At 32.8% G+C, this 12,158-nt stretch overlaps 2 protein-coding genes across 2 annotated transcripts; one reads left to right on the forward strand and one right to left on the reverse strand.

Moving 5' to 3' along the window:
* Positions 1 to 861: 861 nt before the first annotated feature.
* LOC131636883 (uncharacterized) lies at positions 862 to 3,001 on the forward strand. Its single transcript, XM_058907474.1, has 2 exons — positions 862 to 954; positions 1,129 to 3,001. The coding sequence occupies exons 1-2, from the start codon at positions 862 to 864 to the stop codon at positions 2,890 to 2,892; spliced, it is 1,857 nt and encodes a 618-aa protein (XP_058763457.1). The 3' UTR covers positions 2,893 to 3,001.
* Positions 3,002 to 3,278: 277 nt separating this feature from the next.
* LOC131636871 (pentatricopeptide repeat-containing protein At4g14850-like) lies at positions 3,279 to 6,544 on the reverse strand. Its single transcript, XM_058907457.1, has 2 exons — positions 4,814 to 6,544; positions 3,279 to 4,639 (listed from the first exon to the last, which is right to left on the reverse strand). The coding sequence occupies exons 1-2, from the start codon at positions 6,397 to 6,399 to the stop codon at positions 4,174 to 4,176; spliced, it is 2,052 nt and encodes a 683-aa protein (XP_058763440.1). The 5' UTR covers positions 6,400 to 6,544; the 3' UTR covers positions 3,279 to 4,173.
* Positions 6,545 to 12,158: the final 5,614 nt, after the last annotated feature.

Below are 12,158 nucleotides of genomic sequence, written 5' to 3' on the forward strand. Positions count from 1 at the left end.
AACCATTATTGCAATAATTGGGATAACAATAAAATTTGAAATGTTTATTTATTTTTATGCTTCAAAGTACCTAACTATGCGAGAATCTATCTAAATCCTTATTATATGATATCAATGTTTTAAAAACATGTTGACCTGGCCGGTTGAACCGATTCAACCTTGAACCGTTGTGTAATTCGGTTCGGTTTGGACTAATAAATGATTAGGTCTATAAAATTTGGATAAAACTGTTTCAAGCACAAAAAACTAAAATAATCGTAAAATCGAAATCGATTTAAGTGAACTAGACGGTTCAAAAAATCAAAGATAATTTTTTAAGTTTTACTTCATTATATTTCTTTGTTTAAATCTAAAACATTAATTAATTATAGCAAAATAAAGAATAAAATTGAAAGACAAAAGACAATGTAAGTGTAATAGAAAGAGAAGAAATAATGTAATGTTTGTGGACATGCATGGGATAACTAATGTTGGTCTTTACATAGATGTGAAAAATTATATTGATGAAGAACTTATGGCTTTGAGTTAAGCAATTAGGACAAATATATACATATCCGTCCTTAACTAATTTTATAATTTGTTATAGGATCTTACATTACATTCTTCTTAGTATCATATTTATTTGAGAATTTTATTTTACAAATTATAATATAAATTAATTTTATTAGGATATTGAATAATATATTTATTTATTCTTTTAGTTTAAATTTAATATAAGATTCAACTACGGTTGAACCGGTTGAACCATAGCCCGCATGTTTTAACGGTTTTTTCTGGTGTTCCGTTTTTAAAACATTGTATGATATACTACATATTTTTATATATGGAGTATTATATAGTTGGTTTTATGAAAAATCCTCTATGAATGTGAACTCAAATGAAAGTCCAGCTAGTATAGAATTGGATTTATTTTTAAAGACCACAGGGTCAGCGCTTTATATCTCTATAGTCTTTGTATATTAAACTCAATAATGACATCAAAATACAATTAGTCAACTTGCTATAACTATAAGTATCCCTAATTATTTGCATTATACATAATCAAAATAATATGCAAACATTTAAATTCTACAAACAAACAGTGTATAGTTAAGAGCATATGCAAATATTACAATCAAAATTCTATAGTTAAGAAAATTAGTATTTGTTGAAGAAGGTGGTAGTAGTGTTAATATCAATCTTTTGGCAAACATGGCTAGTCCAATTTTGCATGTTCTTCAAGGTCCATGGTTCACAATATTTGCCTCCATTTTGATCATGGCAGCAGCAGGTTCTGGCTACATGTTTGGCATTTATTCAAGTGATATCAAATCCTCTCTTGGCTATGATCAAACCACTCTCAATCTCCTCAGTTTCTTCAAAGACTTAGGCTTCAATGTTGGTGTTCTTTCAGGCCTACTCATGGAGGTAACCTCACCTTGGTTCATTCTCTTGATTGCTGCCCTTCTTAATTTCTTTGGCTATTTCATGATTTATCTTGCTGTAACAAAAAGGATATCGACGAATCTTTGGCAAATGTGTTTCTATATTTGCATTGGTTCGAATTCTCAAGCGTTTGCGAATACTGCAGTTATTGTGACGAGTGTGAATAACTTTCCTGAGAGCCGAGGAGCTGTTTTGGGGCTTCTTAAAGGCTTTCTTGGCCTAAGTGCTGCGATTATTAACCAACTTTATCAGGCCATTTTTTTTCATGATTCCAAAGCTTTGATTCTGCTTATTGCTTGTTTGCCTGCTGTGATTTCGATTGCTTCTCTACGAACAATTCGGTTTATTAAGGTTGTGAAAGTGCCAAATGAGCTTAGGATTCTGTATAGGTTCTTGTATGCATCTCTTTGTCTCGCTGGTTTTCTCATGATCATTATCATAGTCCAGAAGAAGACGAACTTTACTCGAGCTGAGTATGGTGTCAGTGCCGCTATCACCACAATCTTGTTGTTTTTGCCTCTTGTTATTGCTGTAAAAGAAGGATTTGGTTCTTGGAAGAGAAAAAAACAGGTCTTGCATAAGGCTCCGGAAATTAAGGTTGTAACAGAGAAGGCGAATTCTGAGGAGCCGCCTATAGCATTAACAACCAACGAAGGACAAAATCAAGAAATCTCATGCTGGAAAATGGTGTTCCAGCCACCATCTTATGGGGAGGATTATACCATCCTTCAAGCACTCTTCAGCATAGATATGTTGATTCTGTTCTTGGTGACTATTTCAGGTGCTGGAGGAACGTTGACTCTAATTGACAACTTGGGACAGATTGGTTCTTCACTTGGCTACCCGAAAACGAGTATCAACACATTTGTGTCACTTTTGAGCATATGGAACTACCTAGGAAGAGTGGTGTCTGGGTTTCTGTCAGAACATTTTTTGGCAAAATACAAATTCCCTCGTCCGCTTATGCTCAGTATAGTTCTTGCAGTACCATGTGTTGGCTATCTTCTCATCGCCTTCGATGTCCCAAATGGTTTGTATGTTGCATCATTGATCATAGGATTTTGCGTGGGAGCGCAATGGCCACTACAATACGCCATCATTTCTGAGATTTTTGGCCTCAAGTACTACTCGACTCTGTACAATTTTGGGTCAGTAGCTAGTCCAATAGGTCTGTATGTGCTCAATGTGAAGGTTGTTGGGAATTTATATGACAAGAAAGCTGAAAGGCAACTAAGAGCATTGGGACGTGTTCGAAAACATGGGGAGGCCTTGGATTGCAATGGAGTCGAATGCTTCAGGTTGGGCTTCCTAATAATCACTGCTGTTGCTGCTTTCGGTGCAATGGCTTCAATTATATTGGTGATTAGGACAAGAAAGTTTTACAAAGGTGATATATATAATAAATTTCGAAAGGAAACCAAGGCAGGAGAAGATACTGAAATGGTTTCTACTACTAATTGTGACTGAAGAAATAACTAGATACTTGTACTTGCAATTCTTGCTTTCATTGCTAAGATATTATTCTTGATCTGTTTTATTTTTACATTTATTCTTGTTTGAGTAAATTTCTATTTATGTTGGGTTGTCGCGTTGATTATTTATCTTCGAATATATTTTAATGATGCCAAAGTGAGCTAACCAGAATTCTGTGTGCAAGTGAAACAAACTAGCTACTAAATTTTCTGTCAAAAACATTAATCATAATTGACAGACACAAGATCAACAGAAAAATTATTGTACAAAACTGAGGGAAAATTTAATCTTGACAACAAGAAGTAAAATTTTGATGGTAAAGTTCAGAATTTTGTTTTTTTTAATGAAAAATTAAAGATAATTTCTCTGGAAAACTAAATATTAAAAAGGAACTTCTTAAATTTAAATATTACAACAGGATTCCTTGTTATTCATGATTACAATTACATTTTATACTGATATAGTATATCATTTTGATTTATAATTAGCAACAATGTTGTATTATTGTATGAAGCAGTATGCAGCAGTAACATTTGTCACATGAATACAGATTCATGACACTGTATTTGCTTATTCGGACGGGAACAACTCGAAGGGGTTGATCCTTTTGCAAGGTAATGCCGAATTTATCATCCATGTTCATGTTTTCTGGCTTCATGTTACCTTCAAGCTTCCAATTGAATGAGTTGACTAATGATCCCAACATTAATAGCAGCATCATATTAGCAAGAATTAAGCCGGGGCATATTCGTCGTCCAGCACCAAATGGTACAAGCTCGAAATTTCAGCCTTTGATATCAATCTTCCTGAGTGATTATATGATGCAGCACCGTGGATCGGAGGTTGCGATCACAATGCTTCTTGAACCGGGGACGTTGATCTTGAATAGACGTCGTTAACCAAAGTTGATTTTGAATCAGCGTGGTTAATCTCCGATACAACAGATCAATGGAGGGTACCTGCTTGGTTAACACTCCAACGCTCAAGTCAGTTTAGGGTTCAAGATAATGAAAGTGGAGACTAGAGACTGTGTACCTAAAAAGTCTTTGTGAATGCATTTATATCTTGAGCTCAATGGAGCGGATAGGATAAATGAACCTCATGCTATTGGACCTTTGGCCAATCCGAACAGGTGGTGTTAAATAATAATTAAAAAATGGGGTGCAAATGGCACTTTTACAACTACAAGTAAGAATATTTTCTCTCCTTTTCTTCTGCTTTTCTGTTTTGCTATATCTTTTGAGGCATGTATAAATAAATATAACAAAAAAAGTATTACCAATAGTCTTTACAAGAACAACAACCATCCTTAAAGCGATGAAAACGATGATTATCTCTCACAATAATTTCTCTTCCAACAATTCTGGAGATGAACTTAATGGCACTATGGCAATCTCCACAAATCCTAAGATTTTTCGTGATCCTTATAGGCACTCCTTGAGGCAGAGCTATGAGACCAAAAGCAAGAGCAATTTTTTCACTGTGGTACCACACTTCCGAAGCTTTTTCTTCATCTTCTAAATCAAAGAGTGATAGATTGGCATCAGGAACGTACCCGGCCTCCTTCATCTCCCCTCTGAGTTTACCTAGCATAGCCTGAATTTCAGAGTTCCTTTCATGAGAACTATCCTTCGCTTGGAAAACATGGGTTCTGTTCTTTACAGCAATCCAACTATAGCCAACATTTTTCTTAATACCAATGTCTTTCATTTCCTTCCTGACAACAGTGGCTTCTTCCCATCTGCATTTAACAATTGCAAGCATGGCTGTAAGATCTATGAATGTGACAGCATCACTTTAGTTTCAATTCAATATGTTAGCGATTGTAGAAAATAAAAGGGGAAAAAAACAAGAAAAAGGGAGAAAATTATACATTCAAGAAGGAAAATTAGTTCGCACGGTTTAAAATTAATACCTGCCAGCAGATGCAAGCATATTAGAAAGAACTACATGGTTGCCGGAGTCAACATGATCGAGCTCAAATAATTTTTCAGCTGCGATTTTTCCCAATTTTGTTTTCCCGTGCATCCTACAGGCCCCGAGTAAAGCTCCCCAAACTGAAATAGTTGGCTGAATTGGCATATTTTGAATAAACTCGTATGCGCGGTCCACCAAACCAGATCTCCCTAGAAGGTCCACAACACAAGCATAATGTTCAGCACCTGGTTCAATCCCATAGTTCAATCTCATTAATTCAAATATCTTCATGCCCCTCTTTACTGCCCCAGTTCTACTACATGCCGATAGTACAGAAACTAGAGTCACATAACTTGGCGCAATACCACGGCCACCCAATGTCATCTCCTCAAATAGACGCAAAGCCATGTCAACATCACCTTGATGTGCATATCCACCTATCATTGCATTCCATGTGACTAGGTTCCTTTCAGGCATTTCACTGAAAACTTGCTCAGCGTTCTCTATACTTCCACATTTTCCATACAAGTCAACAAGTGCACTCCCAACAAATATATTCTCTTCAACACATGCCTTGACAGCAAGAGCATGAACTGACCTACCTAGTTCAAGTTCTCCAAGCTCAGCACAAGCACTGAGCATACTCGATATCATGAAATCCGTTGGCTCAACTTCTTTCCTTGCCTGTAAGAAAACCATACAAGCCCTCTCTTCCTCATAGTTTTGCACAAGAGCAGCAAGCATAGAACACCACGAAACAACATTCTTCCTCCCAATTCTACTAAAAACCATTTCAGAAGATACAACATCCCCACATTTTCCATAAAAATCAATAAGCCCATTAGCAACCGAAACATCCTCTTTGTATCCAAACCGAACTATAAACGAATGTAACTGCCGCCCAAGATTCAACCTCAACATATCAACACACGCATTCAAAAACGCACAAAACGTAATTGAATTCGCCTCTCCATGCACACAAAGAAACTCCTTGAACGCCGCAATCGCATCCATAGACCGCCCATCTTGAACAGCATTAGAAATATAAGCATTCCACGTAGCCAAGTTTCTATGAGGCATTTCATCAAACATCTTGCAGGCATCAACACGAAGACCAGTTTTACTATACATGTCAAAAGCACTGCATCCAACAAACACATCATATATTTGCCCACCTTTAAACGCAAGAGCATGAACTTGTTTACCAGTCAATGGCATGTTCAACGAAGCCGAAGCTTTGAAAACACAAGGATACGTGAAGTCGTTAGGATAAACATTGTCACGACGCATGCTGGTGAAATGGAGAATAGCAGCGAGGAAACGACGGTTATGGACGCAACCAGAGATGAGAGAAGTCCAGGTGACTACGGTGGGAAGGTGAGTGAGTGAGAGAACGTGTTGAGCTGAGTTGAGAAGGTCGAGTTTGGAGTACATGTTGACGAGGTGGTTGGAGAGGAAAGATGGGAGAGGGGTGTCATGGGTTCTGATGATGTGTGCATGAACAGCACGACCAAGGATTGAACAACGAGTTGAAATAGCTGATTCAAGTAAACTTCCTAGCAGATTTTGAGGATGTAAGTTCATTGAGTTGTTTCGATAATATTAAGGTACAATACAATGGTGCATGCAAGTTTATTGTTTTTTGATCATATTAAGGTACAATGGTGCATGGAAGTTTATTCGGATTGGTTTTCAGCTTGTAGATTCTCCTGCATACATTGCCAACGTTAAGGAGGCGCTTAAGTTATCAAATGAAAAAGAGGTGCTAAAATGAACTGGACTACATGGACCGAAATGATTAGCCCAAAAACATATGACTGGGCTAAAAAATTAACAATTGAGCTAGAAAATCATAACTAATTAAGAAAAGGTTAGAACAATCAAATTTAAGGGAAATGCTTATTCCACCCTGAATGGTCGAAAAATATCCTAAGAAAAATCAAAAAAAATGTCTTTTTAGATTTTGGAAATACATTTTCAGACACACTCCTTCCACATCAAAACTCGTCCTAAAGTGAGTTTGACCTCATTTTTTCCAAAATATATTCTTGAAATGCATCTCCAGAACCACCTCATACACACCCCACGCATTCCTTATTAATTTACCCACTTTTGGAAATAAATTGATTCACACCTAAATAGAATTCAAAGGTGCATTTCCGTATTCACATCAGACAATAAATTTTGACTTTGTACATGTTATAGTTGATGTGAGACTTATATACAAATATAAATACATATTTTATCATACCTCCGCAGTCGAAGAGGGAAGTTGAAGGATGCTTAGATTGGTCTGAAAATCATCAAAAAGAACTTTAAGGAGGCATTTGGTGAAAATATCAGCAATCTAGTGTCGGGAATGAACATGAAAAACGCAGAAGAGGAAGACATGGTGATTGACAGAGAGAGATACGGTGCGATGAGAGAGGGAGGCATGACGGTTGATGAACGTGACAAGGAGTGGCGCGACGGAAGCAGCAACCACTGCCTATTTGCTTGCTTAAGTCTATTGATAGACTTGAGAAACTTTCAAACCTAAGTGGAGGTGTGTGCAATATTGTGAACTTGAGGTCCATGAGGCATGGTTATGTAAAATACTCATAGAGGTTACCATAGAGGAATGCATTGTTCGTATTCAATTGTTCTAAGAACCATTTATTAATTGTTGTTAAGACTAAAAGGGATCTTATATTGGTTAACTTTATTACTTAATAAAAAGGGTCAAAATAGTCCAATTCTTAAAGATGAGTGTACCATTTCCCACAAGGTGTTTTTTATACCATTAAATATTTTCATAATAATAGTGTTTCAACTTTAACACCCATTTTCAACTAATGTGAGTTTTACATGGTGGGAGGTCAACAATAGACCAAGTTTTGTGGAAGATAAGGCATCAAAGTTTTTCATATAGCCAATTTCGAATAATTGGTTTTACTAGCTTAAGTATAAGACACAGGTTAAGAAATGGAATAAATATTGAGAAAAAATTTCATGTATACCCTAAAATTTTGAAAAGAGTTAGTGATGTGATGTGTGTCACTTGTAGGTAAAGTCCTAAAAGTATTTTCTTACCCAAAAAGATAAGAGATAAAGTTTACATGGGGAGTTTGAGATACCATAAACTGTGTATCAAGAAATTCTTAATTATGGTGAGAGTTGAGCATAGAGAAATTCTCATGTTGGAGCATGTTAAGAATATGTTGATATTGATCTTGAATCGCTGATAGGGTGGGATTGATGTTGGTTTGATTATTATGATCTGGTTGTGCATAATAAGAGTCAATGAAAAGGTTGACTTTGGATTTGGGTCCTATTTATTGGAAGTTGTATGGGTAACCATCCTTGAGAAAAACAAGTTTCCACTGTGTGATTGGTGTGATTGTCATGGGTACAATACTAATTGATTCTAGGGTTTAAGCCACAATCAAAGCCAAATTGTTGTCTTTCTTTTCCACAATAATAATTAAGGTTTGAACTACATCCTCTACCAATTTATTTTGTTTGGACTTGTACGGTCATGGATTCTTGGTGTGATGCGGAATCACATGCCTTAGGAAAAAGGAGTTGACGTTCTTGACTTAAAACATAATAAAACATTTTATCTAAGGCGCAAAAGAGTTCCATTAGCATGATCTCAAAATGTACATGAGAGAACTTCTCATTCAAACCCTTAATAAATTTGATAATATTGGCTTGTTCTTTGTTTTTATGAAAATTTGTTTTGGCGCCATAAATACAGGAGATTCTGCAAGTACAATCATATGTTGGTATGAAGATATCAATTTGTTTTCAAAGAGATGTTAATCATGAGAAAAGTTAGAAACATCAAGGGAGCCTTGTAGAAGCGTGTTAGGTCTCTTGAATGTCACCGAAGAAATTGTTTAAGATGCTTATCATTTTAACTTTTATCCATAACGATAATGTATAGTTAAGCAAAAATAATTTATTTAGCCTAATTTACATTTCAGCCTTGGTTCATAAGAAAAATGGATGGTTAGATATTTTTAAGCAATGTATTTCTCGCATTTCATATTCTTTTTCACCAATGATTATCTGACTTTTTGTTGGAGTTGAAATTTCATACTATAAATATAGTAAATGTATTTCATTTTCCATGAATAGTTACTTATGTCTCTTTATCTAATTAGATAGTTGGTTATGTACTCGCTAAAAATACAAATTCATGACAACTCACAGTGAATAAGGGTCTATTAAAGGCTTTAAAATTTGCTATGAGGTTGAGAGATAGCTCACATAAAGGTGAGAAGTTATGTATCTATGTATTTTTGTATTAGAGTTAGATTGTCCCTCTCAACCGCGATGTTGAAGAATTTATAGCTGCATTAAGCCTGAATCCAAGGCCTCTTTAAAAAAAACAATCACTCAGAAAATTGACCGTTGATTTCTTAATATTCAAGGGAGTGGTTACAGAATAAGGACACATCATTCACTCACTTCCACATCAGACGACTTATCTTAGAGAAGAATTAGATATATAATAAAAAGTGATACATTCTATAAATAAGTAATTCAATATTGATAAATATACAAACTAAACTCTTCTCACAAATATATTGATTAAGTAGTTAATTATTCTCATTGACTAATTGACTATATAAATCATGTACTTCTTCCAATAAAAATAATATTCTCTCATAATTATATTCTCCTTTACTTTTTTCTCATGTAAGAATTCTATCATGAATAGTTAAAGTTTTTAGAAAAACAAACTCAATTGAAATTGAAAGGCTCGTTTTTTATAGTTTTTCAAAAACTGATTTTAATTTTATATTTTAAAAATTAATTTTTATGATAATTTATTCAAAAATACTATAGATTATTTTGAATTTATTAATTAAAAATTAAAAGAGGAATTTTGACATTTAATAACTAACTTATATATTTAATAATAGAGTTTTAACATAACTAAAATCACAAAAAGAAATATCTTTTAAAATAATGGTTTTTAATAACTTGCTCAAAACAACTTTTCATTTTTCTAAAAAAACACTATCATTTAAAAATTGTAACAAAATAATAAAATACTTAAAATAATTTAATTTCGACAAACTATTTATACAAATTACTGATTTGATGTTTTTTTAAATTATCCTTTAAAAAGATATTAAAAAAAATCTATAAAATGTGTAACAAACAGATCCTGATTCATGTAAGCAAATTTAGCATGATTATCCTCATAATTGGGTATGATTTTTTCCCCTGTCACCATCTTTGAATTATTATTTATCATTGGAGATGGGTAGGTCACATTATCAAATCCTACCCAAACTTAAACTTATATGCATTTTGTTTGGACATGTTTGAAAAATAATTTATGATTGAGTCACTGATACGTCGGACTTTTCATACTTTAGTGAATAGAGGATCTAACTGAATCCAAAATCATTTTCAGCAAGATACATACATATATGAATTCCTTTGAAATCTATGAATTCTCCCTATGTATTATGGGTAAGTATTCTTTGTTGTTGTTGAAATCTATCATATAAGAAAAGTCTACCATTTCCTCATCTCTTAGCTATGCCACATCAGCCTCTCTTCTCACAAAATTCCACATCATTCCTTTCCCATTGTAGGATTGAACTTTAAACCTCCAACCTCTCATGATCTCAGCCTCTCTTCTCACAAAATTCCACATCATTCCTTTCCCATTGTAGGATTGAACTTTAAACCTCCAACCTCTCATGATCTCGCAGTTACAAATTATTTACTTTCTCTGGCCATTCACATTCACAACTGCTTACAGCACTAATGACCTCATATAATGCTTCTGCCTTCCAAGCCCTCCACCTTCCACGTTCCAAAACACTTTTATCATTACTATATATAACCATCATACTTTCACAGTATCTATCATGTTCATCAAACCTAATCGTGGAAAATTTTGGTTTATACTATTTTTGCAATTACAGCCATTCCCACGACTATTCATGGACAAACCAGAATTTAACATTTTTTTCTTTCTTTTCTTGATAGAAAATATCTTTCATGTTATTTGCAGGTTGAATTTGTAGTGTATCATTCTGAAGTACTAATTGGCGTTTCATGTTATTTGCAGGTTGAATTTGTAATGTATCATTCTGAAGTACCAATTGGCGTCACTCCATAGTATATGGTTCGTTTTTTACATGGGTTGTTTCCAATCCCTATTTTCTATTTTTTAGTAACAATTTAAATATTGTCCTAATATGTGTTTTGGATTTTTTTCTGGTGCAGATAGTAGAAAACATCGTCTATACGATTCGTTTGAAATAAATATTCTTCTTTGACTGTCCCGAAAGTTTGAGGTTGGCTGGTGTCAATATACAATGGAGAATCTGCTTGAAATTACTAGGTTATGCTCGCGCAAGTTTTGTCAAAAATGTAGATATTATACTATGTAAATAACATGATATTTTATATTAATTCATAGAATGAACTTTAATTTTTTATATTTTAAGTGCAAATATTAATAAATAAATCTTAATTGATTGATTTTATGTTTGAGTGATATTTATATTAAATCTTAGTAATTATAGAAATTGTAGATATTATAATATGTAAATAAGATAATATTTTATATTAATACATAGAACTAAAGAATATTTTAGTTAGGTCAAATTAAGAAATTAAGGTTATCAATATATACAAAGTTAGTTTTATAAAATATTATTGATATTTATTTATTATAAGGTCGAACAAAACAAAAAATAAAGATAAAATATTACAAATTAAAAATGTATACATAATTTTGAAATTTATAAGAAAATAGAATCAAAGAGTAAAGAAAAAAACATTATATTTGTTTAGGTAAATAAAGAGTTTTGAAATGAAAAGACATAAATCATTTACCTATAAAAAAATTAAATATCATAATCATTTTACTTGATTGCAACTTTAATTTTTGATTTAATCTGATTGCAACTTTTGATTTATTATTTTTAATTTTTTGATTTAATGTGATTACAATTTTTAACTTCTTATCCATAATAATAATATTGTATATTAATTCATATAACTAAAGAATATTTTAGTTAGGTCAAATTAAAAAATTTAAGTTTATCAATATATATATATATATATATATATATATATATATATATATATATATAAATATATATAAAATTTATAAAGTTAGTTTTATAAAATATTATTGATATTTATTTATTCTAAGGTCGAACAAAAAAAAATAAATATAGAATATAATAAAATATTACAAATTCAAAACATATACATAATTTTGAAATGTATAAGAAAATAGAATCAAAGAATAAAGAAAAAAACAGTATATATTTTTTAGGTAAATAAAGAGTTTAGAATGAAAAGACATAAATCATTTACTT

Source organism: Vicia villosa, unplaced genomic scaffold (genome assembly GCF_029867415.1).
Source record: "Vicia villosa cultivar HV-30 ecotype Madison, WI unplaced genomic scaffold, Vvil1.0 ctg.001848F_1_1, whole genome shotgun sequence".
NCBI classification, from domain to species: Eukaryota; Viridiplantae; Streptophyta; class Magnoliopsida; order Fabales; family Fabaceae; genus Vicia; species Vicia villosa.

Excerpts from the sequence above, each read along its gene's own strand:
- LOC131636883 (XM_058907474.1), top strand. The coding sequence starts at position 862 with ATGAATGTGAACTCAAATGAAAGTCCAGCTAGTATAGAATTGGATTTA. Across the intron at positions 955-1,128 it reads TTTATATCTCTATAGTCTTT|TTAAGAAAATTAGTATTTGT; the intron begins GTATATTAAACT and ends AAAATTCTATAG.
- LOC131636871 (XM_058907457.1), bottom strand. The coding sequence starts at position 6,399 with ATGAACTTACATCCTCAAAATCTGCTAGGAAGTTTACTTGAATCAGCT. Across the intron at positions 4,640-4,813 it reads ATGCTTGCATCTGCTGGCAG|ATGGGAAGAAGCCACTGTTG; the intron begins GTATTAATTTTA and ends TGTTAAATGCAG.